At 35.7% G+C, this 17,125-nt stretch overlaps 1 protein-coding gene across 2 annotated transcripts in view; it reads left to right on the forward strand.

The window, feature by feature from the left end:
* Window positions 1–17,125, forward strand: part of KIF13B (kinesin family member 13B) — a 170,497-nt gene that overhangs the window by 54,629 nt on the left and 98,743 nt on the right. For both annotated transcript variants that reach the window (XM_074338346.1, XM_074338347.1), the window contains exons 5-10: window positions 700–792; window positions 1,647–1,827; window positions 4,408–4,495; window positions 7,462–7,596; window positions 9,556–9,668; window positions 11,168–11,279. In XM_074338346.1, the coding sequence (XP_074194447.1) occupies window positions 700–792; window positions 1,647–1,827; window positions 4,408–4,495; window positions 7,462–7,596; window positions 9,556–9,668; window positions 11,168–11,279 (722 nt within the window). The remainder of the gene's footprint in view (window positions 1–699; window positions 793–1,646; window positions 1,828–4,407; window positions 4,496–7,461; window positions 7,597–9,555; window positions 9,669–11,167; window positions 11,280–17,125) is intronic.

Here is a 17,125-nt window from a genome sequence, read left to right on the forward strand (position 1 = left end):
CACTGTAGAGCCTGTAATTTAAAATTGTCATTGAGGGGGAAAAAAAAAAAAGAGTCCCTGGAGAATTCTAGTCACCAAAGACCACTGATTCCAAACGTTTGGCTACAGAAGCAAAACAAGCCATCTGTGAATTTAATCACAATTATATTTTTTTATGAAGAGGATTGAAATTTAGTTCCAGAGCAATGTTTTCTGCCTGGTAAGACCATTTGTACCATACCAGCGTGTTTTAAAAATAAATGTTTCCAAATGAAGAAAAAGTATCATTGAGGAAAAGGAGAGAGAATTAATATAAATGATTATTTTGAACTCTAGTAACCACTGAATAAAGCATTGGCTAAGTGGTGTATAGTTAATTTCAGGTTCACCTAGGTCCCAAATATAAATTTTGGATATTTATAATCACTGTTTATAAAATCAGCAGTGCATTATTAGCTTTTTGCATTGCAGAAGACTTTTGGTCAGTGTTTATTAATTCAACATCATATTATCAGGAACATTTTACTGATTTTCTCGTATGTGCTAACTAGAAATAACCTGAAGAGCATAAGCCTTTGGAAGTATTCATCAAGTTTAAAAATCTTGTTTGGAGATAAACGAGCTGGAAAAAAAAGTGCCTTTTTGCGGCTTTTGGTTTTTTTTTAATTGTTCATATGTAGCTTTGGCTTAAACCATCCTTTTTCTCTTTCTCTCTTTTAGGTCAAGATGATGTTTTCAAGTGCCTTGGGGAGAATATTCTTCAAAATGCTTTTGATGGCTACAATGCATGTATTTTTGCCTATGGACAGACTGGTAATGTTTGTTTTTTAAGCTTCAATAATACATGATTTCTTTAAGCTTTAAGGATCAGAACAGAAAAATACCAAAAACAAATTACGTATTGCTAGCATCGGATCAGTTATGATTGATAGGGAGCATTTTGACTTCTGTACCTCTGTGGTCAACAGGGAAAAAAACTCTATTTAAAGTGAAGGAGTCACTTTTTTAAGGGCATATTATATAGCTTATTTTTCATGGAAAAATGCTTATGATATTTTTAAGAGGCAGCGTGTGTGGTGTGGGTATACGAGCAAGAAAGGAAAAAGAATTATACTTAAGATTGGACTATGAGTGATTTAATTTTTTTTCTTTCTCTTTTCCTGTGTTTTCTAAATTATCTTTGGTGAATATGTATTCTTGATGTAATAGAGAAAATAATTTTGTAGTAGAAAAAGATTACTGTTTGGTTTCTGTACTTTTGCCAAAGGGTGGTAAGTTCCTTTGCTCTGGGCCTGTAGGGATGACATAGATTTTTCGTGGTTTGGTTAGTGGTTGGGAGCAGACACAATAGTATTGCTCATATGGATCTTCCCAGTTAATTTTAGGACGCTATTCAGACTCACTATGTTTCAGTTGTTTTAGGTAACTTTTTTTTTTTTAAGTATGAAGATGGTTAAAGTTTTTGTTTTCTTCCTAAAGGATATTTATTTTTGACTTTTTACATGTGCAGTAGGAAAGCTTCTCTGTCAGTCTCCTATTTATATTTGGGTATATTTTTATTTTGGGCATTTTGCTCAATGCTAATAATTTATTACGAGCACTAGAAAGAGGATTTTGTGTTTAAACTTCTCAAAATGACAGTAATAGCTGTGATTTTCATTTTTTAGGATCTGGAAAATCTTACACCATGATGGGCACAGCTGACCAACCTGGATTAATTCCAAGACTTTGCAGTGGACTCTTTGAACGGACTCAAAAAGAGGAAAATGAAGAGCAAAGTTTTAAAGTAGAAGTGTCTTATATGGAAATTTATAACGAAAAAGTCAGAGACCTTCTTGATCCCAAAGGGTAAATGGCTTTAAGACTCTAAATGTTACAGTGTTATGGACGAAAACAAACTTAATAAATTGGCTTAAGTGAAATTCTTTATATTGAACTCTACTAGAGAGTTATTTATCTAGTTATTGTCTTTGTGATTTTATCTAGTTACTGTTTTTGTGATTTCTTGTCAGTTACACTGAGTGACTTCCTGCAGCCAGTTCCGGGCTTTTGAACTTTGGGCAGTTGGGGCTGGGGAGTGTGGTTGAGCTGCATGTTTGGTCATTCTGTCTTTCTCACATAACATCCAAAACTACAAATAAAAGTTACATAATGAAAAGTAAGTTACTTAGTATCAGGATAACTGGTATCCTTAATCAAATAGGTTTGTTTTTTTTTTAAACCAAGAAATTTCAGGCAGAAATCAGGTGTTTGCAGGCTGTGAAGTGAGAGAGACATAATTAGAGATATAAAACCTGGACTTTAGCGTAGTTAATTTTACAGATTCCCAGAAGGGGAAAAGGCCCATTTAGTGGCATAGAGTATGAAAGAGAAATGGCTCTGAAGCATTAGAAAGCCTTAAAAAATGCTGTTCTCACTCTACAGTCATATCTGGACATATTGAGGAAGATAAGAGGTATCTAAGGAAATGTATTCATTGCACAGAGTTCTTTGACTTCAGATTTTAAGAAAGTGCAATAACAGAGAGAAGGAAACATAATAATCACATCCTGTGACTTACTGACGTAAAAACAGTGTTCAGAAGTGATCCCCTAAACTTACCAGGGGATCACTTCATAAGGTATATAAATGTCTAACCGCTATGCTGTACACCTTGGACTAATATAATATTGACTGTCAACTGTAATTGGAAGGAAAACGTATTCAGAAGGACAAAGAGCCAAATGAGCTGAGACTTACAGAAGGTGTGGAGGACAATGAGCGGACACTGGTTATGTTTGAATGAGGAAGATGATCAAGGAAAGATGGTCTTTAGGGGTAGTGAACCATAGTAAATCAACACTCCATCAAAATGAGTATCTTTGCCCAGAGGAGAAGGGAGGAGTCCACAGAAGGTGCTTGGTGAATTTTGTGCTGAGTAGTAGTTAGTTCACAGAGAAGTTAGATGAGAACCATTCAAGCACAGGGGATAGCTTGTGCCAAAGCATGGAGGTATTAAGAACTCACTTGTTTGGAGAATGACCCAGCTGTCCAGTGTGGCTGGAGGGCAGTATGCATGGAAGTCAAAACGGGGAACAAAAGGAGACCAGGGGTAGGAAGATATGGCTTAAGTACCCACATCTTGCTCTGTGTTGTGCCCTTGTACATTTATGGCAGATAGTACGCATTCAATAAGTGTTAGCTGTTGTCATTGTTGTCTCCCCCATGAAAGTTTCTTGAGGTTTTTGTAGTGTTTTCTGAAGAGTTGAAGTAAACAGAGTAAAAACTGTAAAAGTGATCTCTTTCCAAAGGGGAAAGACTATTTGAAAGAACTTCGTTTTGTTATTCAGGTACTAATTTTATTAAGTCAGCATGTACTGTGTATCCTAATGTAATTATGTTATTTTACTCAGGAGAGATAAGTATACATTATCTTTAAGATAAAGGGAAAAAGGGAAAGGAAAACGTTAGACTATATCTTTAAGTCAGAGCTAACTTAAAGAATTGTTCTTTATGTACAGTATCTTTATGCACAGTTTTATTGCAATAAGTAAAGTTTTTAGTGGTTGATCCTAGGGTACTGAAAAATTCCAGATCGTTAGAAAATATTAAGTTACATAAAATAAGAATCACTTGTAATCTTACCATCAACAAATATTCTTACATTATGATGTTTTTATTTTTTAAAGAGCTTTTTGAGATGTAGTTCACATGACATACAATCAACAAATATTCTTAATATTTTTGGTTGATATCACTAAGTATGCTATATGTTCTATGTTTTTGGTAGATGTTCTATGTTTTTGGTAGATGTCCTTTACTGGGTTTATCAGTTCCTTGTTTGCTAAGAGGCTTATTTATTTTAATCATGAAGAAGTATTTAATTTTATTGAATACTTTTTCCTACATTTATTAAAATGGTCATGTGTATTTTCCCCCCCTTTAGTCTATTGATGTGGTAAAGGCCATGAATCTTTTTCCAGTGTTAAAAAAAACCTTGGCAACCCTGAGATAAGACCAAGTTTAAGTTTTTAAATCATCAGATTATTACTTGTCATTTTTTGTTTGTTTGTCTTTATTCATGATCGAGATTAGTCTGTAATTTTCCTTTCCTGCACAGTTAACATTTATTGGGTTTCTGCTCTTTGTACCACATTCTGTGAAATGACAAGTAGATTGTTTGTATTTATTTGACTCTGCATTCTTTTTGGTAGTAAATAGACATCCCACAGTGTACCCTTTTGAGTGATGTGATATTTTACCACATTATGAAGTTTTTGTTAGCAGTCAGGATTTTAAATTTCGATTTAAATTCTTGTGGGATCAAGTCGGTTGGTTTAATTTATTTGGGATTTTTGTTGAATTCAGTATGTATTTTATTGAGTACAGTTGAGTCCTTTAAAAATCAGGTTATTGTTTAAAAATTGTTTCTTTGTTTTTAATGAACAGAAGCCGTCAGACATTAAAAGTCAGAGAACACAGTGTGCTGGGACCCTATGTGGATGGACTTTCTAAATTGGCTGTCGCAAGCTATAAGGTAACATATCCTTTGTGTAAATGAATTGGGTTCAGTGTAGCAGTTTTTTTGTTTAATTTGTGACTTTTTTTTGGAATTAAGAAAAATTACAGTAGTAGATCACTTAAATCACTTTGTTTTACAAAAATATTTACTTAAAAAACTATATATGGCTGTCAGGACAGTTTAATTTTGAGAGAAGATGTACATATTTGCAAGGCACACCTGTTCATCTATTGTGAGATACATTTTTTCATATTTTACAAGCTCTAAAATTGTGATGTGCTTTCTATTACATTTTAAAATGATAAAAGGCAGGCTTTTTCTTCTTAGTACACAGAATAATTTAGTTGATTTAATGAAATAAAATATATGAGTTGAGTAGGTGGAATTCCAAGCCTGTTTCTAACTTGAGAGAGTTGATCATTGGCCTTTAGTTCATTTTCAAGCTTCACGGTTGTGCTTTGTGAATCCCTCAGGCTTTGTGCATTGGGGAGATGGGGGTGTGGTGACATGCTGTGATGTAATGTACATTGAATTAAGAGTCAGAGAATGTTGATCTAGTGACATTTAATTCGCTTCTGTGACTTCTGTATGAGTCCGGATCATTTACTCTACCTCGCAAGCCTCTTTGTCCTAATTTTAAAAATAGAAATTAGTTTTATTGTCTTGATTATCTTATGACATAGGTTCCTTTGTTCATTAATTAATTCTATGATTTGGTCAATAATGCTTCATTTAGTAAACACGTATTGGGCACCTGTCATGTGCCAGACATTGTGCTAGGTGCTGAGGATATAACAAGTGAATGAAATGGTCCATTACCTCCAGATGGGTACAGATGTTATAAAAGTATTATACAACAACAGGTTTTTTTTTTGTAGTTATTGACATTTTATTCATTAAAAAAAAATATTTAGCATAGTTTTAAGTGCAGTGTTAGATGCATGTTCAGGATTCATTGTCATTTGCATATGTAGGTGTCTAGGGATGGTAGTGTCTGGGAAGGCTTCCTGGAGATCAAATGGGATAATGCATGTGAAAAGTCTTTGAAAACTCTAGAATATTTATATAAATGTTAGGTATTGTTGGTACTTTAATAATGATCGTTTGAGGGTATATTTATGCAACATTGGAGAGAGATCAAGATATTTCTGAGAGCTCAGAGGAGATTGGAAAGTATAAAAAGACAATTTGCTTGTTTAAAAAATTAAAAGGCTCAATACATAGTTCATGCATGAGATAACAGATTAGAGACCAATGACTAAATGTAAGCTAAATAGGATAAAGCTTTTACATTAAGCCTCAGGATTGTCAGATTTAATGGGTCTAAAATGGATTTAGAATGGATCTAGAAAATTATGATTTTTACCTTTTGCTTTTGTTTTTCCATTCTGGTGCCTCTTTATATCTCTTTTGCAGTTAGTTTTTTTTCTTTGAGGTATTTTATTTATCACGTTGAATTTTTCCTTAAATATTCTTGTTCTTCTTTTATACAGCAAAATAGAACTTTATGATTTTGATTTTCAAGTTTTTTTATATGTGTCAGTTATGATTGTTTGGCTTCATATAACAGAAAAAAATATAACAGGACTTAACTTCTTTGGAATATAAATTATTGTCTGTTTGATCATGTGTGTGTACCCTCAGTATCTTAAAATGTACCTGGCACACAGTAGGTACTTTCAATATATATTTGAATGAATGAATGAAAGAATGAATGGTGAGAAGTCTGGTATGGTGGCCCCAAAGATGCTCAATTCCTGCTAGCTCTATGGTAATGCCCTTGTGCTCATGGTTCAAGATGGATTTTAGAACCAAGATGTGATAGCATGCCTACTCCCTTTAAGGAGAATTCCCAATGACCTGTATTATACTTTACCTCTTATTCACTTAGTCATGTGGCCAGACTGAGCTGCAAAGGCGTCTGGGAAATGTTGTCCCTTAACTCTGCTGTAATGTGTCCATTAAAAGATTGGGTTCCTTTAATGAAAAGAGGAAAAGATTGGATTAAAGGAGGCAGCTAGGACTCTTTCACACATATCATTTTTCTTGTCCCATTAAAATCCTTCTTAAGAAAGTAGTTCCTTTGAGAGTGGTAGTATACCCTTGTCAGTGTGTACTTCCAGGGCCTAACATCATGCTTGGCTCTGAAAATATATTTTGTTTGTTTGTAGGAGAATATGTATATTATTTTTTTATTAGTGATGATTGGTGGCTGTTTTTCCCTGAATAAATGTTGATCATATTGGCAAAAAAAAAAAAAATCCAAAAAAAAAAATCCTCGTTAAGGTAGATGATGTTATAGCTCCGTATTGTTATTTATGAAACTAAAATTCAGATTGGTTATGTAACTGTTTTAGAGTTTACAACATTTTTTGAAATGAGGATGCTATGATCTTTATTGCATCATGCTGTCTCCCTTTTAGCAGTAATGGCGACATAGTAAATCTGTGCAGAAAGTTAGTCTCTTGATGTTTTCATTTTTATAAACAGGTCTGGTAAGATATATTCCAATGTGGTGATGTGGTGGTCTGCCTCCATGAAGGGGTTACAAATTATTTTTGTTTGTTATGTACTCATTAACCTAATTTGATTTAACTTCTATTGCTTCTGTAATGAAAGACATTAAATTTTTTCAAATTTCTAGATTAGATGAGGACTGGCATGGCATATTTGTCCCTCTTGTGAGCTGCAACATGTCGCTTCTAAACATTCCTCTCAGTCAAAGCTGCTGCTTTATTCTGCATATACAGAAAATGATGTCTTTTATATCATAGATAGTATCATAGATAGTAATGGCCATTGCATTCTGTGGGCCTTAGTAGTCATTGAAAAACAAAGTGTGAACGCCAAATAGGGTTGACTAAGTAGTGAACCTTGTAATGAATTTTCGTAGTATTGAAGAGTTTTAATATTAATAATTTTAATATTATTAAGAATAAGCCAGATCATGAAATGTGTGTCGGTGACTTTTTTCCACTTAGGACATTGAGTCTTTGATGTCTGAGGGTAACAAATCTCGTACCGTTGCTGCCACCAACATGAATGAGGAGAGCAGTCGGTCCCATGCAGTCTTCAAAATTACACTCACACATACTTTGTACGATGTGAAGTCTGGGGTAGGTATTCAGCTAATGTTATAGCTCTTTTTTAAAAAAAGTGGGTCATGGTTTATCTTACTCCCTTCAGGTGTTAAATGACGTAAAGCCCTAGCCGGACATGTGTATCAAGTAGGACACAGGGCAAGAAACAGAAGCCACACTAGGTGAACAGAAAGAGATTTAAAGGAGGGGTTTGGGTGATTACATAGTTGTTGGAACACCCGAGGAGGAATGAGTTCTAGACTGAATCTCTAGGAATAACTCCCATAGCCATGCAGATCTTACCGACCAGGAGCTGCTACTGCTGCAGTTTGAACCGTAAGTCCCAGGAACGCCCCATAGCTATGATCCAGGGCACCAGAAGTTGGTGCAGCTGCCTCTTAGCACCTCGGAAGCTGCAGAGAGTGTGTCCCTACAAGGGACACTCTTGTAGAAAACCTTATACTTCACTATGCTGCTTGCCATCAGAAAAACCCAAAACGGGGTAAAGGGATGGCCTTCGCTTTACTTCTGCTTCCCAAATCTTAAGCAAGTGTATCTGATTGACAGACCCTAAGTCACATCCTGAACCCTGGCCTGCAAGGAAGCCTGAGAAACTAAAGGAAGGTAGAACAGAAGTTATGCAAGCTCATGGTCCAGAGTCTCTGTCACAGCATTTTTTGAGCTTTAAGCTATGATGGCTAATGGTATAAGCTAATGTTAATACTCTAGGTGATTCAGTAGAGATGTTTTTGAAATATTACCTTCTACTAAGCAGCTAAATATTAGAAGAATAAATTGCACTAGGGGAATAATGCCATATGCTTGCTAGAGTTATAGAATAGTTTTTTGAGTATTTAGTTTTGAAGCTTCTAAGAGTAAACAGAGCCAGAGATGTGTATGTGTGTACACACTGAAAGCTTCTCTGGTGCCTCATACATTTATGTTTCCCTCTTACTTTTAATATGAACTTCACATATTTTATTTTGATGCCTACCCCCAGTGAGTCATTTTCAAATCCCAGAAGCTAAAATAATCACCCTGGCAAAGTGTTATATTTTGGCAAGATTTTCATTTGCTGAAAGCATATTTTTCTTCGTTTACCATCACAGCAAGATTAGTGTAACAACAAAAAGTTCTTTGTTTCCTAGTTCCTTTTCAGCATAAAACAAAAAACATACTAAAGACTTTTTTTTTTAAAACCAAATGTATTTTTGATTTGGAAAGCTGGATATCTTTTTGTTAGCGACATGTTTATGGAAATAACTATAAATGTATATTTTAAAGGAAAGTTTTAAAAAATGATCTAGTCTATAGATTTTGGCATTGTTTTCCCACATTTCTTATATTGCTGCTGAAGTATTAAAATATGTTAGATGTTAAGGAACATTTTGATAAAGGAAAATATCAGTATGTGTGTATATATATATATAATATATTAACTAGAAAAAATATGTAAATTTAATACCTGGAATTATGAAATAAGGGAATTATTATATATGAATAATATGAAAAATTTTAGAAAGTGTTGAGTTTTTAAGGGATCCTTCTGTTTATGAAAATTAGATTAATGGTTTTTTTTGCATCAGTAAGAAATTGTAAATATTTTTCCTTAGAATTATTGGTAAATATTCATGAAGTTTTAAGCATAGTTTCAAATTCTATTAAAATTTATATCTTATAAGTGTTTTTGTATACTCCCCTCAAGAAAATTTTATTGGGTTCCCTTCAAAATATCCCATTTTGGAAGGGCACTGTTTTTCTGAAATAACTTTCACTCTGTCTGGATTAGTAGAGGTGTGTATAATTTTGTATCTACAGTTTTGTATCTAGATTGTACAATTTTCTTACGCTGTTTTATAGCAGCACAAACTCATTTTGAAATAACAGTGAAGAACTCCTTAATAAAGAGTTTCTATAATCTCATTCTGTAGAGATGGAGTCATCGCTTTTGGTATTCTTTAACTGTGTATTAGTATTTATCCATTTACTTTCTAGACATCTGGAGAGAAAGTGGGCAAACTGAGCTTGGTCGATTTAGCCGGCAGTGAGCGAGCAACAAAAACTGGAGCTGCCGGTGACAGGTTGAAGGAGGGGAGCAACATCAACAAGTAAGTTGTTCAGAAGCTTACTTTTATTGCTTTCTTGATTCATAGCCAAATAGGGGAACTTCTGTGGTTATTAAAAGAATAAGATTCTGGACAGATTCAAAGTACGAATAGATCTTTCAGAGTTTTTTTCAGATGTATATATATTTTTATGGGCCCAAGCCTATTGTATGTTTTGATGAGATGTCTGATGGGGCTGAGGAGCGCAGACCCAGTCAAGTCAGAGGTTTCTCAAGAGCAACGTCATTGAGATGTGGGGCCTGGCAAGTCTTTGTCCCTGGGAGTGGTCCTGGCATTCTACGATGTTTGGGGGCATTCCTGGCCTCTCCCCACTAAGGGGCGTTAGTATCTGCCACCTCTGTCCCCCACTCTCAGTAATGACAACCCACATTATCTCCAGACATTGCTAGCTGCTCCCTGTCAGGGCACAGTCACCTCCAGTGGAAAAGCGCTGGTTGGAGCTACAGAAAAGAACAAAGAGAATCAGTCTATCAGCGTCTAGCTGGTGATCTTGACCTGGGTGTCGCTGTCTGAACAAACAACAACCTGGATACGAGCCACATCGGCTTTCCCTTTACAACTCCTGTGGTGCTTATTTGTTCCAAAAAGCTAGGGCTTTATGAAGTCATGTTCTGTTCACCAATTCCTTCATGTGGTTATATTTTCTACCTCAAGCTACATTATTAGCTCCTGTGGGCAGGGATATTTTCTATCCCCGTGGCTCCCAGAAGGACACATAGTGAGGTAACAAGTCATCAGTAACCACCTGAAGATCATAGAGCACCATCATCCACATGCTATGCTATTACCGAATGCTGACATATATATGTACATATATGTCATATATATGTACTATATATAACATATAATATATGTAATATAATACATATGTATTGTATATATAGAATTTTTTTTGCCTTGTACTATGTTTTAATTAATTGTATTGTTTTTGTGGCTTCCCTCACAAAGTGATAACCCCCCCCCCGCCCCCAATCTATTGCCCCTGTGAGATCGCATGTGGCTGTTACAATTCCATTGACTCTGTTCCCTATGCTGTACTCCATATTCTGTGACTGTATAAATAGTAAATTATAGTTGACATACAATATTATTCTGCTTCAGTTTCAGTTTCAGGTGTACAGAGCAGTGGTCAGGCATCTACACCATCCATGAAGTGGTCTCCCTAATAAGACATGTGTGGCTTCCTTTCTTAAAGATATGTGGTGTTTGTGTCGATATTTTGACCCAGAGGTTTACAGCTCACATTTTTATTTACAAAAATGAAAAAAAAATAACTGAGCTAAGCAATTTTATTGCTTACACTAGTAGTGGAGGGATAGCAGCTTTTAGAGTTTGTGTTTTTAAACAGAGCAGCAAAATGCTGACAACAGTGCTGTTTTCATGCAGGTACAAAGGCATCTGGATGTTTCAGTCTTTGTGCTGAAACGTGACATTTGATATACTGAGGCTTTTATGATCCTCACGGTTGTTTTGTCACGCAGGTCCCTCACAACCCTCGGTCTGGTTATCTCAGCCCTAGCAGATCAGAGTGCTGGCAAAAACAAGAATAAATTTGTTCCATATCGTGACTCAGTTCTCACTTGGCTGCTCAAAGTAAGTTATTTTTTCCCCGTCCTCTTGGTGGTTGGCAATAGGGAGAATAACGAGGAGAATATTAGTCCCTCCCAGTTATCTTCTTCTCCATCAGTGTTCAATTTTATGTAATCATTAGGCTCTTATATGATAATCATAATTCTAATTGCTTAAGCATAGGTTTCTTCCTAATTCACCAGAACCTGGAAGCAGTGGGAGTTTTGGGCACTCCGTATTGCACAATTGCCTCTGAGATGTTTGGGAAGTAGAAAAATGACCTAGTGCTAATCTAACAGCTGTGTGAATCATGGAGAAGGAGTTTCTACTGTCTTACAGACTCCTTTCGTTTGACTGGCATTTTGGACCTTATTTTTCTATTTAACTTCAAGACTGCTCATGATATTTTGATTTGCTTTCATCTTTTTATAGATGTTAAGATACAGAGTAAATCACATAGCCATTCATTGGTTGGTTCGGTAAATAAGAGAAATGCAAATGAGAAAGAAAAAAAAAAACTTTGTGAAGTGCTGTGAGGAGAACATAAAGAAATGTAAGACATTCTTTGCCCTCTTAATTGCTCAGAATCTAGTAAGGGAGACACAGTAAATACACACATATTATGACATGAGTTAGCGATTCCATGGGACAGGTAGTAATAACGTGTAATAGGAGTTTGGGGAAAAGAGAGACTTCCCAGGTTTCTTCTAGTTCTCGAGGTTCCTTTTAGCCTTGGTGAATTGCATATTGGTCTGGGAATGAGAGGATAAAAATCTCATGATAGTTGAACTCTTTACAGAGTGGCCAACCTGGAACAAAATATTTTCCTGATAACTGTTTTCTATTTTTTTAAATGAAGAAATAATTTTATGAGCCCCATTTAGTCTTGTGAGGTTTTTTTTTCTCATTGATGAAGAATGTATTGAACACCTGTTATTCACTGTGCTAGGGGTTGAGAATATGAAGATGAGTTAAACACAAGCCTTTAAGTAGCATTAGTAGAAGACCCAACTTTGGCTTAGTCCACGGCTTCTTTAGAGAACTGTGTTTGTAAAGGGAATAGGATTTTCTTCTAGTTTCTACACCCTCTCAAAGGGTCACTGGTATTCAAGTTTACTTTCCAAAACTGTACACCATTTGGACATGCTTTATTAAATGTAATTTGACCAAAATGCAGTAAAATTGACATGTAAAACAAAAGGATAAACAATTTCATAATTAAAAACCACTTCGAATAACGCTTGAATGAAAGGGATATTACAAAACATTTCACTACTGAGGAAATAATTCTACTGGTCTTCATGTGTTATTAACCTTGAAATCTCGTTTATTTAATTTCCAGAAGAAATCTTAATAAGATACTTATTTCCCCCTCACTTTCCACAGAAACATTTCCTGATCATTCATGAGTATTCCCTGGATATGACTGATTTAAAAGACAGAATATTCATTGTCCTGTTGTTTCAATGTTGCTACTTTATTTAAATCAACAATGGGAAATATCTTTTGTTAAATTAATTGACATAGTTAAAATGGCCTAGGTAATTATTCAGTGGCCATTCCATGGCTAAAGGCCGTGAGGACTTGTTTGAGGAGAATCTGGTACCATAAATGGTTCACGTACATTATCTTATTTACTCCTGGGAAAGGTAAATGATGGTATTCCCATTTTACAGATGAGAAAATAGAGTCAGAAACAAAATCGGAATCCAGGGCCCTCTTCGCTGCCATCTTTTTTTGCTTAGGCTATACTGTTATCAAAGGTTACTTTTCATTAGAAGGAGAAGCACTTGATTGTTATCAAACATTGATAGAAACTATTGAAAAAACTTCAACTTGAAGAACAAAACTAACAATGTTTTTAAAAAGTTCAGTTTATCTTCTGTTTAGTATGATTAGGTTATAATTGTAAATTTCGTATGTTAATTCTTAGGGTAGAAAAATGAATACTTTCCTTGATTTTTGACATTTTTTTCTTAAAAACTATGTGATCTTCTTTATTATGTTTGACTTTTGCAGTAAGATTATAAGTAGGAGCATTTATGCAAAACATATTTCAGGGTTTTAACAGTTTTCCCAAAGGCCTCTTGGAATCCATTGATATGCAGATCATTTTCCTTTGAAGTGGATTTTATGTCTCTGTTAGTTTTTCCTGGTTCTCAATTCGCCTACCTCCCTAATCCTTGTTCCGCTTGGTATGATTCTGGTATTCTCCAACGTAATTTAAATAGTACTCATAAAATTGCTCATCCTCTATAAGATCTGCAATTTCTTTTAAAAGTTTATTTATTTATTTTTGCCTTGTATTTGCTTTATACTTATGTTTTGCTATTGAAGTTTATAACACCTGAGAGTTGGAGAAACATTGATACACTTGGTGGGGCATAGATAGGAGTGTTTTTCTCTCAGGGAAGGTTGAGTGGTCAGTGGGGAAGTATTTCGTATTAAGAAGATTTTTGCCTTTCTGTGTACCCTTCTAAACATGGGTCTCTTAAGATCAAATACCTTCTGGTAACAGATGCTCCAATGATGATCATCTTTCGAATTCATCCACTTTTTCCCATTCTTATTGCCACTTACATAATAAAGGCAACTTTCATCTCTCGTTTGGATGATGAAAACCTCTCCCTCGAGCTTTCTTAGTCCATTCCATTCTTTATAATTAGGTTGCAATAGCTTTCTAAATTAATACTCTTCATAAACTTCAATCTCTTCAATAACTCTCCAGGAGCCCTGAAGATAAAGTCCAAATTCTTCAATAACTTATAGTTTACTAGGCCCTTTGTAATCAGACCCCTCCCTACTGCTTGTTCATCTTTTGCTCTTGGTATCATCAGTTCTAGCTAAGTGACTCTGTTTGGAACATTCTTCCTCCTCTCTTCAATCTTCTACTTCCCTCCTCCTCCCCTTTACCTGGGTAATGCTTATTCATCTTAAGGTCTCAAATGTCACTTTCTCTGGGAGTCTTCCCTAACTTTTCAAGACCAATCTTTTGCCCTGTTGTGCAAACAAGGAGTTGAATGAATGAATGAATGAATGAATGAATGAATGAATGAATGATTGCTCTGAACTAGCATTATGACCTCTGGTAAGTCTGTCAATCTTCCTAGGTCTCAATTTCTCGGTCTGTAAAATGAAATAATTTGATTAAATGGCTTCAAAGTGTTCTTTCAGCTTGAAAAAAATTCTGACTTCCCCAAATTAAATTTCTTTCCTAAATCCATTTAATTTGCAGTTGCTACATTACAAACAAAGCTCGCTGATTTGTCTAATTAAACAATTAAAGAGTAAACAAGAAGCTTTATACTTTCTCCTTGAATGAGTGCCAGGTCTTTTGTTGCCATTTCCTTTTCGCTAATGGCCTGAGGCCATTTATGAATACAAGCAGTACTGTTGTTGCTCACGCACAAGGGCTTTTAACATACCAAGTATTTGTTGTTTGCCAGGTTTCCTTTTCTCAGCACAAATTGAAGCACAATGTGTATGCTTTTCTCCTTTGGTACTTATTGTTACATATCCCCCTCTACCCAGTAGCATTTGCTGCTCATGTGGGCTAACAGAATGCAGTGGTTCTTGAAGGGCAGCACTCCTGAATTGCAGTCTGAGATGTAATTCCTCTGATCTTTCTATATGGCACTGGAATTCCATTAATGTGCATGGAATTCTCCTTGACATTTTCCTGGAAGTTGCCAAAGCTGGCCACCAACAATGTGAGATAGAAGCAAGCAATCATACAGGCTTTGCAGAAGTCAGGCTTTGCAGTTGTTTCCGAAAGCCCAGATCACTTATATTTCCTTACCTTTTCTGCGTGAAAGTATATTTCCTTCAAAGATTTATTAGCTATGTTTTCTGTGGAAAAGCCCATTTTCAGTAATGGATAAATACATGGTCATATTGTCTGTGATTATGTGGAACTGTTAGGTATACCTAGGGAATAATCTTGTTTCTGGCACTTGGGCAAAATAATTTGGAAAGATGTCAGGTCACCTGACTTATTCCTCAGGTCTGAACTCTCTGTGTGTTGCCAAGTGTTGTTTTGTTACTATGTTACTGTGGGTAGCTGTGGGGGAGTAGAAGTCATATTGGACTTGAAAGCAAAATACAACTAGACTAGAATATTGTTCAGTTTACTAGTTCTGGATCTTTCGGCAAGGTATTGAACCTTTTTTGTCAGAACAAACCTCTGTCTTCTTCATCAGTAAGATGCCGATACTGATAATCCAATTCACAAAAGGCCGAGGACTAAATAAAGTCTATGCACGAAGATTGTATAAATCACAGGTTGCTCAAAACGAATTTTAGGTATATTGAGATTGGAAAAAGTTAATATCTTCAAAAGTAAGAATTTTATATTGGTTAATGCTACCCAAAGGTAATGTTGGCCTTCCTGTAACCTAGGGAGTTACCTATTACAGGCCTGTTTGAGTATTCTCTCTAATCTTGAGAATCTGTAATTCAGTGATATTCTGTTACTGAAAGAGGGTACTTAATCTATTCTTTGGGGTAATTCCACTCATCCTGGGATGGTATATTAGTGTATTAGTAGTTATATATTGCTGTGTAACAGATTACTCCTAAACCTTAACAGTTGGAAATGACAATCATTTATTATCTCACAGCTTCTAAGGGTCAGGCTTCTGGGTGTGGCCTAACTAAGTGGTTCTGGCTGGGATGTTTCATGGGCTGCCATCAAAGTGTCATCAGGGGCTGCAGTCATCTCAAGGCTTATGGGTTTGGATCTGCTCTGCTTACCGAAGTGGTTGTTGGCAGGTGTCAGAAGATCTGTTTCCAAACTCACTCCTGTGGTCCCTTCACAGGAACAGCTCACCTCATGGCATTGGTTTCCCCCAGAGTGAGAGAAATACCATGACAGAAGCCACAGTCATTTTATAACCTAATCTCAGAAGGACATGCCATCACTTCTGCTGTGTTCTATTCCTTAGCAGCAAATCAAGAAGTCCTGCCCACACTCAATGGAAGGGCATGACACAGGGCTTGACTACCAGGAGGTGGGGTCACTGGGGGCCAGCTGAGAGGCTGCCTGCCACAGCTGTTGTATGGTGAAGTGGAGTGGGGGTAGACTTAGTTTCCCAAGTCTAGTGTAATTCTGAATTATAGCTAGTTATTTTTAATGTTCTCAAGTGAAGTCGTTGTTTGAATTTGTTGGAGCCTGTTCTCAAGCCCATTTCACTGTACTTACCAGTTTTAGTATAAGGAAAGTAGTAACTTTTTTTCAGCACCCTTCTCTGGACTGTAGAAGTGGTTGTGTGGAACATGAAGCCTGTTTTTGTTTTTGAAGTGCTATCAGAGGGAATAAAATGAAGTACCTTCAATGGATCTTTTGTTTTATAAGACTGTAATTGTACCTTTTTGTTTTTAAAGAATTTGCAAGGTGCTTGACAGCTTGTAACAATAACACTTTCTGAGCCACTGTTTAGGCTTCTCAGAGATTCCAGGTACATGGTGTTATAGATTGTAGGTAATTACTCTTTGATCAGATAACAAATAATATCACAGTTGTTCAGTTCTTCCAAGGAAAATTTTATGAACATTTAAGAAATCATTCTTTTTTATTCTGAGTAGTCTGCTGACTTATCGTACCATGTTGCCTGTTGAAAGAGCACAAATTGACTTAGAATTAATTTTTATTAAACTAAAATAAATGTAGACTTCATTGTATTTTCCTGTCCTTTCTCAAAAACCATCATTCCCTTTTATACAAGAAGCTTGGCAGAGAAGAAAGAGCATGGGATTGGGAGTCAGTGTACCTGTATTTTAGTCCAGATTTTGTCCTTCAATATCTGTATGACCTTGGGATGTTAGCTCACCATTTCTAACTTCAATTTTCTCATGTCATGTTTCCTTCCACC

This window comes from Rhinolophus sinicus, linkage group LG07 (assembly GCF_036562045.2).
Source record: "Rhinolophus sinicus isolate RSC01 linkage group LG07, ASM3656204v1, whole genome shotgun sequence".
Taxonomy (NCBI): Eukaryota; Metazoa; Chordata; class Mammalia; order Chiroptera; family Rhinolophidae; genus Rhinolophus; species Rhinolophus sinicus.